At 43.6% G+C, this 16405-nt stretch overlaps 1 protein-coding gene across 2 annotated transcripts in view; it reads right to left on the minus strand.

The window, feature by feature from the left end:
- Nucleotides 1–1815: 1815 nt before the first annotated feature.
- TMCC2 (transmembrane and coiled-coil domain family 2) overlaps nt 1816–16405 on the minus strand; it is a 98967-nt gene continuing 84377 nt past the window's right edge. For both annotated transcript variants that reach the window (XM_068269581.1, XM_068269580.1), the window contains exons 5-6: nt 5768–5903; nt 1816–4227 (exon numbers count right to left, since the gene is read on the minus strand). In XM_068269581.1, coding sequence (XP_068125682.1) covers nt 3916–4227; nt 5768–5903 — 448 coding nt within the window. In that variant the 3' untranslated portion in view covers nt 1816–3915. The remainder of the gene's footprint in view (nt 4228–5767; nt 5904–16405) is intronic.

A 16405-nucleotide genomic window follows, 5' to 3' on the forward strand; every position in this document is an offset into this window, starting at 1 on the left:
ATTCCAAAAGTAGAACGTGAGCAATTAAAATCCTTACTGCAGAAATGCGACTGGTTTTAAATATCAGCAGCTAGTGTACCAATACTTGTAAAAAATCAATGTGTATAAGTCATTTATGAAAATGACTAGCCAGTCAGAAGCTGCTCTCTGAGGTGAAGTCCCCATTCAGTAAATGCGAAATAGACTTCCACAGAGACAGCACCCAGTTATAGGGGCCTGGGAATATGCCGGTGCCAAGCCTTGACTGGATTGCTCTAATGGTCCTAATTCAACCAAATGTAAAGAAGAGGCGGCACACCACTGGCTTCAAAAAATGCTTGTATTGCGGAACAGAAACACTACATTACGGACCCACAGGTCCTTCATCAGGTGCATAACGTTATGCACCTGATGAAGGACCTGTGTGTCCATAACATGTAGTGTTTTGTGTTCCACAATACAAGCATCTTTTGCAGCCAGTGGTGTGCCGCCTCTTCTTTACATATGGATTTCCCCATTTAGTGTCTGCAGTGGCTGCTTAAGTGATCATCTGTACCTTTTTTAGTCAGTTAAGCTGATGGCAGTTTGTTGACAAGTTTGGTTCAATGCTACCCTCACAACAAGTAACTAAAATAATACTGAGGTGTAACAACATAAAAACAACCTCTAGGACCCCTGCTATCATGGGGAGGGGGGGGGGCAGGGGCTAAGGACAGGTCTTGCTCACTCCTCTTCAGTGTTGTTTATTGCCACACCGTGCTGCCTATCACCATGCTACTCTGTCCAATGGGTGGGTGGGGAAGCAATGACACCAGACAATGGAAGCTGTGCGTGTGTGTGTGTGTGTGTGTGTGTCCAGTCCTTCCTTAATTTACTTTGCAGGTGTTCCCTCACCAGTACAAGTGTCAGTGTGGCAGCTGTGGAGATTCTCCAACTCTATCTCCTAAGGTGACCACTGTATCGTACACACTCCGGGTAACTGGCATTATAGAAAAGGAGGCTTGCTTTAATTCATATCTTACCTTTTATTTTACCTTTCCCGTACTTTCAGCTATGGTACAGACATCCCTGAAGACAGAGATCTGCACTAGGAGAGACCAGAAAAGCAAAGAAGAGGAGGAATGGTGGCCATCAAGTGCCATGGCTGGAGGGAAGAATTTGAGGTTTTCACAGCACAATTTTTTTTTATTTTGTTCCGTTTAATATGGAAGAACAAATTCAGATATTAGGTGGATCTTTGTAAAAGTAGCAAAACTGTCAGCAAAACAACATCTGTCAATAATCTTTCATGAGTTAATGTACAGCAAATAAAAAGGGTAATTGTCGGATCGCTGCAAATGTACCTTCTTAGAAACAAAACCCTGCATCTGCTTTGGTAGTATTGAAGGGAACCTGAATTGAGAAGAGTGTGGAGGCTGCCATATTTATTTCCTTTTAAACAATACCAGTTGCCTGGCAGCCCTGCTGATCTATTTGGCTGCAGTACTTTCTGAATCACACTAGAAACACGCATGCAGCAAATCTAGTCCGTCATCTGATCTGCTGCATGCTTGTTCAGGGTCAAAGGCTAAACGTATTAGAGACGAAGGATCAGCAGCACAGCCAGGCAACTGGTATTACTTAAAAGGTAATAAATATGGCAGCCTCCATGTATGTCTCACTTCAGGTTCCCTTTAAAGCCCCATCTACACAATACGTTTCTTTGTACGATTTGATTACGATTCTATTTACAATCCGATTAAATCCGACATGTCTGATCGGGATTCGATTCAGTTCAATTCGATTTGCCATTGTTTTGCAATGGCAAATCGAATTGAATCGAATCCCGATCGGACATGTCGGATTTAATCGGATCGTAAATAGAATCATAATCGAATCGTACAAAGAATCGTATCGTGTAGATTGGGCTTAACACCTACTGTAGTGGGAGGGCTACCTAATGAATCTCCTGTACTATACCAAGTAAACAATCTCCTATGTTTTATCTAGTCTGCTTTCACCTCAATCTATACAGTTGCTGAAAAGACTGTACTCAGATTGTCGTGTGCATGGCCAGCATATATTCTAGGCCACAGAATTTCAAAAGGCTACAGATGCACACTGATTTGAAATTTTATTCAATAAATAAATAAATAACTAAATAAATTAAAAAAACACCTTTTGAATTTACAACAGGAAAAGCTGTTTTGACATAAAAAGATGTATGTATGTATGTATGTTAGTGGAACTCCTTCCAAAACATTCTTTTAGTTTTTAATTTTGTTGACTGTGCCCTTGTTAGGGACACTTTTCCTCATCTCCTATCCGTGTAAGGCTAAGTTCACACTGAATCCGTTGGGATGCGCATTCAACACATCACAACGGAATTTAAAACTGGCGGAAACACACACAGCACAGCTCACGATGCACTGATTGTGGAATCATTGCAGCATGTTGCTATGCAGTTAAAGAGTACTTGAAGTCAAAATGACAGAGCCTTTCATGACAGGGTCTGTCATAATTATGAGTTGCATGGTTTAATACTCACCTGTCCTGGTGTTTTCTCTCCAAGCAGGTGATCGATCCGACTCGGAGATGGGCGCTATCGATTTCTTTTTAAATTGCCCACCAAGCCTCTTGCCATGCCCACCAATGTCGCCTTGGCCTGCCCCTAGCCCCAGCCCAATAGGGGGCGGGTCGTGGCCATGCAAGAGTTGCCTTTAGAAACATGGTCACCACCACACTGCAGATGAGGGGGGTGGAGCATCACCTGTGCCTTGAAGTCAGGACAGGTATGTCCAGAGTATGACAGAGCCGTCATTGACAGGTTCCTTCGTTTTAACCTCAAGTACTCTTTAAAAATTGCATCATTCTGTGCATAGTGTGAACGTACCCTAGCAGTTGTCACCAAAACAGGAACTTTGTATCACAGATGGTATTTCCCCTTCCTATATGGAGATACACTTACAGTTCATGTATCCTGTCTAATACAGGAGTTTAGAAAGAATGTGCCTAACAGGGAAGGAGATAGCAATAAAAACCTGACTGAGTTTCTAACTCTACCCTACCCTATCCATATTAAAAAACGATTTGAGTAGAGTTCCACTTTATATTTTAGACCACACTCTAAATACTGTTTTTACTTTATGAAAGACCTTTCTGCTGGGTATAAATGACAGCAAAACCTGTCAGATCAGCTGACGTATTTGTAGTCAACTAGTGCAACGAAGCACTCAAAACATGCAGCTTGCAAGTGATTTATAGTTATTGCATTTTCACTGAAATCAGTTGACCAGTGCAACCTAATGCTCCTCAGCTTTCTGTGTAAACATCTTCCCATCTTTGTGAACGCTAGTACTGCTGGATACACGATGTTCACTGTCTTGCTAACTGCTAAGGAGGCTAGTTTAGAAAAAATGCAAAAGTAAACACTATAGCTTTTAGGCAGGAATACTGTGAACGCTGTTCTGCTTTCGATAATCCTCCCTATAAGTCCATCGGTGCTGTAGAATGAGATTGTTGGAACCAACTCCAGTACAGCCATGTCCTTACACAAGCTTGAAGTGAGAGGTTAGCATCACCAGAGATATTGTAGAAATTCAGTCCATTCATTGTGCACCTTATAACTTGTACTCCTTGCATAAACTCATATCTCAGAATTGATTGACTTGCAGATAACTGCTTCTAAACTCTGCAGATCATCACATAAAACTTTCATTGTTATTCCGTGCTCTGAAATACAAGATCTTATAAGCTGCCTTTGCGTTCGCATGTGGCTATGCTCTCTTTGTGCAGGTGTGACAAAAAGATGCCATTTTAAATCTGAAGCTCTGAGAGGGTGTGTCATTATATGCATTAACAGCTTCATTCATATGTCTATACGTACAGAAGAAATAGGTCCGATTAGGAAATTCTTTCTCTGAAAGGCTAGGGGAGGCTAGTATAGAGGACGAGAGATCAGCTAGGTAGGAGAAAATGTTCTAGACAGTAAGAAACAGAGTCCCAGTGCCTCCAGAGAGTGAGCAGGGAAAGGAGGAAGAGCAGAGAAGACACAAGGCGTACGCGGGTTTTCACCAATGGGGTGATGAAGCTGGCAGCTGTGGATACAAAGACTAGCAGAACTGCCATTAGGGCTAGCAGCACATTGATGAACTTGCCTAACAGAGCACGAGCATTGGCATTCTCCACTCCTTCTAACTGAACAACTTGTTGCTGTTGTTGCTGCAACTCCAGTTTAGTGATGCGGGTTAGACACGACTCCACAGCTTCCTAAAGAAAGCAATAATATAAAAAAAGATGTTTAGGTAGGGATAAAAACAAATAAACAAGAAGATTCTGCCCTGCAGTCCCCATTTCAGGGCATTATTATCTGCCACCAAGTATGCTGCCCTGCTCAGACAGTGCCCACAAATCACTTTATACTAGGTGCATTTTATGCGCAAGATAATCTTACCATGTTATTTAACCACTTCACCTCCAAGGGTTTTTCCCCTTAAAAAAACAGAGCAATTTTCACCTGTCAGTGCTCCTTCCATTCATTCGCCTATAACTTTATTTTTACTTATCACAATGATAACTTTTTGCTAAGAATTATTTCTATATCTATAATATTGTTATATCTATAATACATGCTACCGTAATTAAAACCCACACTGTGTTCCCATTCATTGATCTCCCGGCTAACGACTGGCGGCAGTAACGATTGCGGGAGTGCACGTGGGTGGGTGGGGGGAGGGGTGATTGGGGGGGAAGGAAATATGGAATTTTGCAGGGATGTAGTCACTCGTCTCGGGGAAGTGGTTAAAGGACAACTTACCCAAACACAATATGTTTAAATAAAAATATGACCAGAATATTTCCCCCAGATGATATCTGCCATGTTCATTCCTCCCTCCATAGTCCCATGGGGGGGCACAGCTTTCCTATGAAAACCAGCTCCTCCATCTGTAAAATGAGGGCCCCATAAAGTGAGGACCCCAGAAGAAATTCCAGGTCACTGCTTCTTCTGTAGCCAAATATGTGCTTGTGCACAAGAGAAAGGCTGCACTAAGCTTACGTCTGTAACAGGTGGAAAATACGGGGGCGTGAACAGTGGACGGTCAAGGGATCTATATCCAATCAATTTTTATTGTACATTAATCACAGTAGTACAAAGCAAAATCTGATTTGATAAAGGGCCTTTCGCCCAAAACGTCATGCTGTTTGTTAGGCTTTGTACTACTGCAATTGATGTACAATAAAAATTGATTGGATTTAGATCCATGAAGGGTTGAGTCCTAACTGGGATCATTTGAGAGGTGAGTGGGACAAACCTGCATGGTAAGCCAACCATTTCCTGATTTAAAGTTTGACTTTTCGAAAAAAAAAAAAAAAGTCAAACTCTTTGGCCAGGGATCATAGGACAGCACACAAAGGTATGTACCAGCCTCAGGAACACCTTTGTGCTTAGTTTATATAGTTTTTGTGTTTGGGTCAGTTGTCCTTTAATCCTTATAGAAAAACACAAATCTGTGCACTTTCATTGAAACCAATGTGCAGCAACCAGAAAAGTCTGAGGAGTTTTAGCAGCTAGACTGAGTGATTAAAATTTTCTCATGCAGTCTGGGGCCACACATCTAAATGAAACTAGGGAGCTGCGGGGATCCGGAGGATCGTTCAGTGCTGGCACGGGCACAGGGCGGCTGCAGGGGGCTGGTAGAAGTCTCTACTCATTCACTGACTAGGTAGTAATCAATTGTTTGCAGGATTAGGTTTCTATTGACCATCACATGACCATTTTTCGAAAAATGATTCCTAGCCCTATGTGTACCTGAATATCTCTGGCTCGCTCATATGACTGATAGGCCACTTTCTCTTCCATGCTGGCTAGCTCCTGCTTAAGTAAAGTCATCTCGTTTTGATGAAGCTCTGTCAGGTCATTAAGCTGCTCTTCCAGACGTTCATATCTGCCAGGTTACATGAAAATAAACAATTACTTTAAGTCATAAATATAGTACCACTGTCAAAAATGAAGCCGTTACTATTAATATCATGTATGGCGTTCCATTTTCAATTTTATCACATAAGAAATTTGGTAAAGACACGCTTCAAGGACAAAAATCATAGAATCCATTTTTACACAAATGACATAATGTAAAAATCAGCATTTTTAACCTTCTTAGGCCCCGTTCACACTTGCGGTTGTTTGCCAAACGGACCGGATGACCTGACCGGATCCGGACCGGATCCGGATCGGAACCGTACGGTTCTGATCCGGATCCGATCCGGTCAGGTTGCATCAGGTGTCCATCAGGATGCGATCCGGATCTGTTTGGCAAAAGTAACGTTAAAAACAAAAAAAATGTTGGGGTCTGGGAGGTCAGCAGAAGGGGGACCTGTGGAATCAGGCCCTCTGCTGTTTAGCACTCACCTCCACCTGCGACATGCTGCCAACATCTCCGGATCCGGATCCAGCTGTGCTGCTCCACTCCAAAATGCTTGCCCATGTGTCCCCATCCAATATCGCCGCAACAATCCCCATAGGAAGTGGGGTAGAACATCCGGATTTCTCAGCCAGTGTGTTGTGCGCTCTCCGGTTCCCATTGGTTTGTATTGGCCGGATGGTGCAGTCCGGCTCCGCCCCGGATACGGCTGCCGGAGGAGCCGGATGAAAAAATAGCGCATGTTGGAACGAAGGCCGGAGTCCGGATCCGGCCCGGATCCGGTCCGGCTCCGGTTCGGCAGAACGGACGCATGTGAACGGACGCATAGGCTTTCATTGCTATGCCGTGCGTCCGTTCCGTCCGTTCTGCAAGCGGTGCGGCTCCGGCACGGCGATTCCGGAGGGCCACCGCAAGTGTGAACCGGGCCTTAGAGGTATCCCATACCAAGGCTCAGGATGAAAAAAAGATGCTGTTAGCGATAATCTAGAGCCTGGGTCAGGGTAGCCACCGGGAGGTATTGGCAGAGCATAAGCACAACGGTTACTATAATTCACCTCCCCCAGGATCTGGACATTTGCAGCCTATCTTCTTCCAGTCCTTGGAGGCTCTCGATCCCTTAGGTGAGATCGTCATTTGTTACATGATGACAGACAGCGATCTCGCCATAAGGGCTGAGCGACACCTGGAGGACAGGAGGAAGAATAGCAGTGCTGGATCCCCAGGAGGTGAGTAATGTGCAGGGGCTGCTGCAGATTTCACTGTAGTACGATTTATTCTGAATTTTAGGGTCTAAAAGCCCATGAAAAATGATACCGTGTTCACATCCTGAAATCTGGAAATCATACCGCCAGCAAGGTTAATAAAGAGTAACTGGTATAAATTGTCTATGCAGTCTTGTTCAAATCAATAACTTGAAAAATGCTGGGCCATAATAGTCTGAAGGCGTTGGGTTGGTGAGCACATCTATCTTCAGAGGGGGCGCCTCACTGTGAAGCTTTGTGTGGCTACCGGTAATTCCTCCCCCCCCCCCCCCCACGGCTGTAATACAATAACGGAGTCACGACCACGGTGGCAACAAAATTAGCAGGCAATAGACAGCCCTTACTCCTGCTATGCCCAATGATATACTGCACATACACAGCATGCCCATTATTAGATAGTAGCCGGCAGAGGTGGGAGGTATCTTGAATAAATGTAGTCGGCGACTATAGACACCTCCTATTTACACCAGCTCTGATCTAATAATGAACATTGCACGCACATGTGCAGTATGTTACTTGAACACACCAGGAGAAAGAGTGGATGTCTTTCGTCTTGTTGCCGCATTCGCCCATCTCTTTTCATATCCCAGTGTGCAGTGGGGGGACACAAGCATTGTGTGGCCTTATATATTTCCTCATATGGAGGCGTCCACTGTGAAGATCCATGGGTTCACCAAGCTGATGCTGACAGTCTAATAAAGGAGCAGCATTTTTTAGGTAATTAATAAAAACAAAACCTACAAAAGATGTATACCAATTATCCTTTTTTAAAAATGATTTGCTTTAACATAATGGAATTTGTGTAAAAATGGTTTCTTTGATAGTTGTCATTTAAATCACCAATAAATACAATGAAATATTGTAGCACAAAAACACAAGTATAAGATGGCAACAGATGCTTGCAAGGGGCATAAAACAGGGGCTTGAAAGTATACAGAAGTCAGTCGTAAGTCAATGAACAGTTATGGCTAAGTGCCTTTACCTATTTTGTTTAGCTCATGGTGTGCACTATTGCATAACTGTTCAGATTTGTCCCTTTGAATATTTTTCACAGAAGTATATAACAAAAAAAATGTAAAATATGCTGTGCCGCATTCTTCCAGCACACAACACCTCCTTCATAAGCTGCCACAGCCTCAGAGGAAATAACAGCTGAAGTCTCTCACACGATACCACGAGACGTGTCAATAGTCTCCTCTAACTGAAAGCTTTTGTTTTAGATACAAGTATAAGTAATGCAGTCTGACAAAATCTGTGCCTATATATGTTATGGATTCCTCTCATTCCGATCGTACAGGAAGAGCGTGCATGGACAAATTTGTTGGTACTCCTCCACAAAAAAGCAGTAACCACATTTGTCTCTGAGGTAATTTGAAAATGGCTAAAGTAACTGGCATGTCTATTTGCTGTTTAACAAAATCAGGGTTTGCTTTGAAGCTTTTGTGTGCCAGAATATTTAAAAAAATAACACAAATGGAAATGTCATGACAAAAATAATGGAACCCTTCACCCAGTATTCTGTTGCACAACCTTTGCAAGCAAGCATTGCAAGCAGGCACTGTACCTTGAGACCCATCTTTCTGGCACTGTGCAGTACGCCCTGCTCCAAAATGATTTTGCTGTTTCTTACACAGGCTAAAGGCCTCCCCTGAGTCAGATGCAGAAGTGGGCCAAACACATAACATAGCCGCCTTCATTATTCACAGTAGATATGGACCCTGATTCTTTTAACTTGGTACAGGAAATACACTGCTCAAAAAAATAAAGGGATCACTTAAACAACACAGTGTAACTCCAAGTCAATCACACTTCAGTGAAATCAAACTGTCCACTTAGGTAGCAACACTGATTGACAATCAAATTCAAATGCTGTTGTGTAAATGGAATAGACAACAGGTGGAAATTACAGGCAATTAGCAAGACATTCCCAATAAAGTAGTGGTTCTGCAGGTGGTGACCGCAGGTTACTCCTTATTTCCTATGCTTTCTGGCTGTTTTGGTCACTTTTGAATGCTGGCAGTGCTTTCACTCTAGTGGTAGCATGAGAGGAAATCTACAACCCACTTATGTGGCTCAGGTAGTGCAGCTCACCCAGCATGGCACATCACTGCGAGCTGTGGCAAGAAGGTTTGCTGTGTCTGTCAGTGTACACCAGGAGACAGGCCAGTACCAGGAGACAGGCCAGTACATCAGGAGACATGGAGGAGGCTGTAGGAGGGCAACAACCCAGCAGCAGGAGTGCTACCTCCGCCTTTGTATAAGAAGGAACAGGAGGAGCACTGCCAGAGCCCTGCAAAATAAGTTCCAGCAGGCCACAAATGTGCATGTGTCTTCTCAAATGGTCAGTAACAGACTCCATGAGGGTGGTATGAGGGCCTGACGCCCACAAGCGGGGGTTGTGCTTACAGCCCAACACCGTGCTGGACGTTTGGCATTTGCTATAGTACACCAAGACAGGCAAATTCACCACTGGCACACTGTGCTCTTCACAGATGAAAGCATGTTCACACTGAGCACATGACAGACGTGACAGAGTCCGGAGAATGTTCTGCTGCCTGCAACATCCTCCAGCATGACCGGTTTGGCAGTGGGTCAGTAATGGTGTGGGATGGCATTTCTTTGGGGGGCCGCACTGCCCTCATGTGCTCGCCAGAGGTAGTCTGACTGCCATTAGGTGAGATCCTGCAAGACGAAGGCATTGATGCTATGGACTGGTCCGCCCGTTCCCCAGACCTGAATCCAACTGAGCACATCTGGGACATCAAGTCTCCCCCCATCCACCAACGCCACATTGCACCACAGACTGTCCAGGAGTTGGTGGATGCTTTAGTTCAGGTCTGGGAGGAGATCCCTCAGGAGGAACTGTAATGAAAATAACATAACAAATAAAACTGCTTATTTTGTACAGTTCTATCTTTCCTCTCCCTGATTTACATCCTGAAATGTATCACTGGTGGTGGGGACATCTGCCTGCCAGGTGATCAGTATGGAATGTTCATTACGGAGAGTCCTATGCACAGAGGGAGATATTGCTTGCTTGGCAGTTAGAAAAAGCTGTTATTTCCCACAATGCAATGAGGTTTACAGACAGCAAACTGTCAGGACCATGGTCATGACATCACACTGTGGGAGGGCTTTCACCACAATATCAGCCATACAGACTGTTCTGATGATCTATTCAAGAAAAGGTTAGACGTTGCCAAGGATCAACCATGCTGGATCCTTAGATGATGTTGGGAAACTCCTGTACACACGCTAGATTTTCACCATTGTGGTCTTTATCAGCTGCCCCAACATAAAATGTTTAACTTGGCCAACTTCTCAAAATCTGAGTGTATTTTTGTCATTGTGGCTCATGTGTGAAATACCTGTACAGTCACAGTACACAGGAATTTCCAGGAGTGTGACCTGGTTTCCCAGAAAGGTGCTTAATGTGTAAATTAAGGTTTGTTGGTTTGAAATACAACAGATAAATAGCTTGAAACTGTAGTACAGACCATGTTTACACTGATTCACACTATAAATTGTTTCCTGCATTTATTTAGTAGTGACACTGTTTCCAAAACAATGTACAGAGCAATGAACCAGTTATTCAATGTCTCTTATAGGGATTCCCAACATAATGTCCCTACCACATTGTATGGCCAAATCTGGGAGTATCCAGTCAGCCTACTTTGCATTTTTATGTGATTATGTGATGTGTATGGGAATCAAGCATACAGGGAAAACCTGTACAACATGGGAGCAATATGCATTATGGCAGCTGAATCCAAAACCTTACATGGTATTCAGATTTCCCCACATTGTTTGGGATAAGGAGTGTTGTACTGTGTCTGTATTTACAGATTACATCAGACTGCACAGTAATACTTTTCACATCACTAATTTACAATCCAGACCTAGATACATTAGTGGTCTAACTATAATTATAAAGCAGGAATAGGACAGCATAAATCATTTTACAGTTGTGAGGTGCAGTTCTTGATAAAGGCAGTACAAGAGGGCATAGGTTTGGTGCTGTATGGTACATCTATGGTACTGGTGGGGTTAAGTATGGTACATGGTCATTGAAGTATGTAGTAGTGCATGCAGCATGTAGTACAGTATGCTACAGATATGTTACAGTACATGTAATGAGCGATGCATTATGGTATGTTGGCATTTTTTAGTATGGTATATGCAAAGTTCATGTTGCAGAATGGTACACATGAGATTAGTACCCATGGTGACTCTGTAAAGATGAATTTTCACCTACAGTATGTATAATATAACAGAAGGGCAATTTCAGGCCCCCTGTAACACAATGGGAAAAATGAAACTGAAAAATACAAAATAAATATTTTGTCACTTTTGACAGCACCCTTTATCATCTTCTACGTTATTACACAAGGATTTGGGACTTTTTGTAGTGTTTGTGGATGCCAATAATGGTATTTGTGTATTATTATTATTATAAAATATGACTTTTATAAGCAATGGCACATTGATCATTCTTTAGATTAATTCAATAGGCAGACTGGTTTTAAACATAGGTTTAGGGAACCTTCAGTAAAATATCTCTTTGTGATGTGTATTTTTTGCTTTCCTCTGGATAAAATAGTGATTGAAATGTTTTTGACGACATCTTTTTCAGTCTATGTGAACAATTTAGCCAATAATTGTAATTACTTTTAATATACCACCAGGTGGCAGTCAAACACTCACCACAACACACCTGCAAAGCGACCTTCACAATGTATGATGTGCCCAAGAATAAGTACCAGTACATTTACTGGTTATAAAAACAATGCAGAAAAAAATATCAAAACAACATTCATTTCTAATTAACTGTCTCATTCAAGCCAGAAAGTACATTCAGATTCCTAATCCAAAAAAATCTTGCTGGGCAATAACAACCAACTTTTGATTATCGCTTCCTCAAGCTTAGCATGAAATCTATTACATGCCAATTATCGTTTCTTGTGAAATATATAACTAGAGTGTGGATAAAATTTTGAATGGTATTCCTGTTCCTGTAATTTTACTCTCTTTGCTCTGCTGGTTTAACCCACTCAGACTTGACCACTGGGACAGACAATTACATGAAGCCATGGTGTGCTAGCTAGATTACCTAATCCTGAGTCTAACACTGGGAATACACAGTATGTTTTTAAGCCATTTAGATGGCTCGATTGATCATTTCCGACATGTCCGATCTCCCACCCAATCGATTCCGCGCTCGATTACGCATAGGGCACAATGGGAAAAGATAATTAAAAAAATGAATGGAAGATAAGAGAATAGGGCGCGAAATTGAGCGGGGAATCAATCGGGAGGCAGAATCGATCCGGAAAAACGCACCGTGTATTCCCAACATAATGCGGCTTGTTGTCCTCGGGTTACCTTCCCCTTCCCTGTTTCCTGATCCTGGTCATCTTCTCCCCACAGCCTCCCAGAACTTCCCCCGAGTGGAGACAAGCAATTCTGAACTGTGCATGTGCCAGCTGATTTTATTATAGTCACTGCAAAATGTACATGTGTGCAGTGCACAAAACACAGTGCAGTTATTTAATGCACATGTTCTATCCTATGCATTAAAAATGTGAGGCTGGACTAGGGCTATAAGTTAGTCATACATTATTGGACATTTTTAGAGTCTAATTTTTAGGATCTTATAAAAAAAAATTTTAAATGAGAGAACTGGCAATCAGTTGTTGATCAGAATATCAGGCATGTCCCTTCTTCCTATGATCAAGCACATCAGGAGTAAAGATGCACATACATTAAAGAGTACCCGAGGCAGACTGTGTATAGATTATAGGACACAGAGGCATGTTCTCTGCCCAATGAGATACCTCTGTGTCCTTCTGGTGCTGTCAGTCCCCCTGGGCTCTGCTTTCCCCCCTCAAAGCTAGTGACAATCTAGTAACAATCTGTCGCTAGCCTCCTTTTCCTGTCCAGCTGTCAAGCACCTGCTCCCCCTGCCTCTGTCATCTTGCTCCCCCGCCTCTGTTAGCTCGCTCCCCCCCCCCCCCCTCCTTGTAACCATCCCATCTGCCTCTGCCATCTTCCACCAATCAGCGGCTAATCTGTGACCCAGGAAGTAGGAAGAATAGTAGAACACTGCTACACTATATAGGATGGGACTGTGCTGGATCACAGGTTGCCAGACCAAACGAAAGTATACTATGAAATAACTTGATCTTCACTAGGTCTCCACATGAAAAAAGTTTATTCAGGACTTATCCCAGCACAGTAAAACAGCATCCTTTGACATGTTTCGGACTCACAGGTGCTAAATCATGATTAAGGACCCGTGAGTCAGAAACATGTCAACAGATGCTGTTTTACTGTGCTGGGATATGTCCTGAATAAACTTTTTTCATGTGGAGGAGACCCAGGAAGTATTCCCGGGTTGTGACCATCTTGGATTTCTTCTGTCAGTGATTGGCGGATTAACAGGCTGCGGTGGATGAACGGGCCCACAGAGAGTGGCATGGAGTGGTGCAGATTCACCTGGGAGGTGGCGTGGAGCAGGTAGTATGTTACTTTTTTACTTTTTTGATGCCGTCTCGGGTTCTCTTTAATTGATTTCCCCTGGCAGATGTTATCACTGTGATTGAAACTGCAGGAGATTGATGCCCCAGCGTAGCCACCTGAATTTAATTTTAATTGATTTTCAGCTGAAACAGATTGAAATAATTCATCATACCAGACAGAAGATCTCGCTAAAAAAGTGGTGGGGGTAGATTGATGGCCTTCCATAGGGGAAAAACTGGGCATTTGGCCAGGGCCCCAAAGCTGACTAATGCCCCCCCCCCAAGAACCATTGTAGAGCTTTCTCACCTGTCCAGTCAGTGCATTCCCTCTCTGTCCTTCCATCTACATCCCTGAACACGACGCCTGTCCTACGTGACCCAATGGCATGTTACGCAAGCAAATTACGGCATGTTAAATTTTTCAAATTTTTTTATACAGATTTCAAGTTGAATTCTATTTAAAAATCTATTTGTGCTGATTTGTTAAAAAAATCTATTTGCGGTGTGTGGCACTCAGGCAAAAATAGATCCCTCTCTGATTACATTTGAATCAGAGAGGGATATATCTTTTGGGCAAATCAGGTGGCCATCTGTTAATCCAAAACACCAATTTCCAGCACTAAGATAAATTTACATCTGTTTACCCCACAAGGGGGAGCCAGCTAGTGACTAAACAATACTAAACAAATTATTACACTTCACCAGCGTCTCCTTCAAACAGTATATCAAATTTTATTGTCTGCAAAACACAATTCCCCTTACTCCTTTAACCACCCTGGCGTTCTGATTAAATCGCCAGGGTGGCTGCGGGAGGGTTTTTTTTAAATAAAAAAAAAACTATTTCATGCAGCCAACTGAAAGTTGGCTGCATGAAAGCCCACTAGAGGGCGCTCCGGAGGCGATCTTCCGATCGCCTCCGGCGCCCAGAATAAACAAGGAAGGCCGCAATGAGCGGCCTTCCTTGTTTTGCTTATATCGTCGCCATAGCGACGAGCGGAGTGACGTCATCGACGTCAGCCGACGTCCTGACGTCAGCCGCCTCCGATCCAGCCCTTAGCGCTGGCCGGAACTTTTTGTTCCGGCTGCGCAGGGCTCAGGCGGCTAGGGGGGCCCTCTTTCGCCGCTGCTCGCGGCGAATCGCCGCAGAGCGGCGGCGATCAGGCAGCACACGCGGCTGGCAAAGTGCCGGCTGCGTGTGCTGCACTTTATTTGATAAAAATCGGCCCAGCAGGGCCTGAGCGGCAGCCTCCGGCGGTGATGGACGAGCTGAGCTCGTCCAGACCGCTCAGGAGGTTAAAAAGTGGGTTCTGCTTTTAGGGCCTATCTAACCACAGCCGGCTGTTTAACATATACAACTAAGCATTCATACTCCATTCACTGCAAAGTCCAATATACAGGTCCTTCTAAAAAAATTAGCATATTGTGATAAAGTTCATTATTTTCTGTAATGTACTGATAAACATTAGACTTTCATATATTTTAGATTCATTACACACAACTGAAGTAGTTCAAGCCTTTTATTGTTTTAATATTGATAATTTTGGCATACAGCTCATGAAAACCCAAAATTTCTATCTCAAAAAATTAGCATATCATGAAAAGGTTCTCTAAACGAGCTATTAACCTAATCATCTGAATCAACTAATTAACTCTAAACACCTGGAAAAGATTCCTGAGGCTTTTAAAAACTCCCAGCCTGGTTCATTACTCAAAACCGCAATCATGGGTAAGACTGCCGACCTGACTGCTGTCCAGAAGGCCATCATTGACACCCTCAAGCAAGAGGGTAAGACACAGAAATAAATTTCTGAACGAATAGGCTGTTCCCAGAGTGCTGCATCAAGGCACCTCAGTGGGAAGTCTGTGGGAAGGAAAAAGTGTGGCAGAAAACGCTGCACAACGAGAAGAGGTGACCGGACCCTGAGGAAGATTGTGGAGAAGGACCGATTCCAGACCTTGGGGGACCTGCGGAAGCAGTGGACTGAGTCTGGAGTAGAAACATCCAGAGCCACGGTGTACAGGCATGTGCAGGAAATGGGCTACAGGTGCCGCATTCCCCAGGTCAAGCCACTTTTGAACCAGAAACAGCGGCAGAAGCACCTGACCTGGGCTACAGAGAAGCAGCACTGGACTGTTGCTCAGTGGTCCAAAGTACTTTTTTCGGATGAAAGCAACTTTTGCATGTTATTCGGAAATCAAGGTGCCAGAGTCTGGAAGAAGACTGGGGAGAGGGAAATGCCAAAATACCTGAAGTCTAGTGTCAAGTACCCACAGCCAGTGATGGTCTGGGGTGCCATGTCAGCTGCTGGTGTTGGTCCACTGTGTTTTATCAAGGGCAGGGTCAATGCAGCTAGCTATCAGGAGATTTTGGAGCACTTCATGCTTCCATCTGCTGAAAAGCTTTATGGAGATGAAGATTTCATTTTTCAGCACGACCTGGCACCTGCTCACAGTGCCAAAACCACTGGTAAATGGTTTACTGACCATGGTATTACTGTGCTCAATTGGCCTGCCAACTCTCCTGACCTGAACCCCATAGAGAATCTGTGGGATATTGTGAAGCGAAAGTTGAGAGACGCAAGACCCAACACTCTGGATGAGCTTAAGGCCGCTATCGAAGCATCCTGGGCCTCCATAACACCTGAGCAGTGCCACAGGCTGATTGCCTCCATGCCACACCGCATTGAAGCAGTCATTTCTGCAAAAGGATTCCCGACCAAGTATTAAGTGCATAACTGAACATAAT

Source organism: Hyperolius riggenbachi, chromosome 2 (assembly GCF_040937935.1).
Source record: "Hyperolius riggenbachi isolate aHypRig1 chromosome 2, aHypRig1.pri, whole genome shotgun sequence".
Classification (NCBI taxonomy): domain Eukaryota; kingdom Metazoa; phylum Chordata; class Amphibia; order Anura; family Hyperoliidae; genus Hyperolius; species Hyperolius riggenbachi.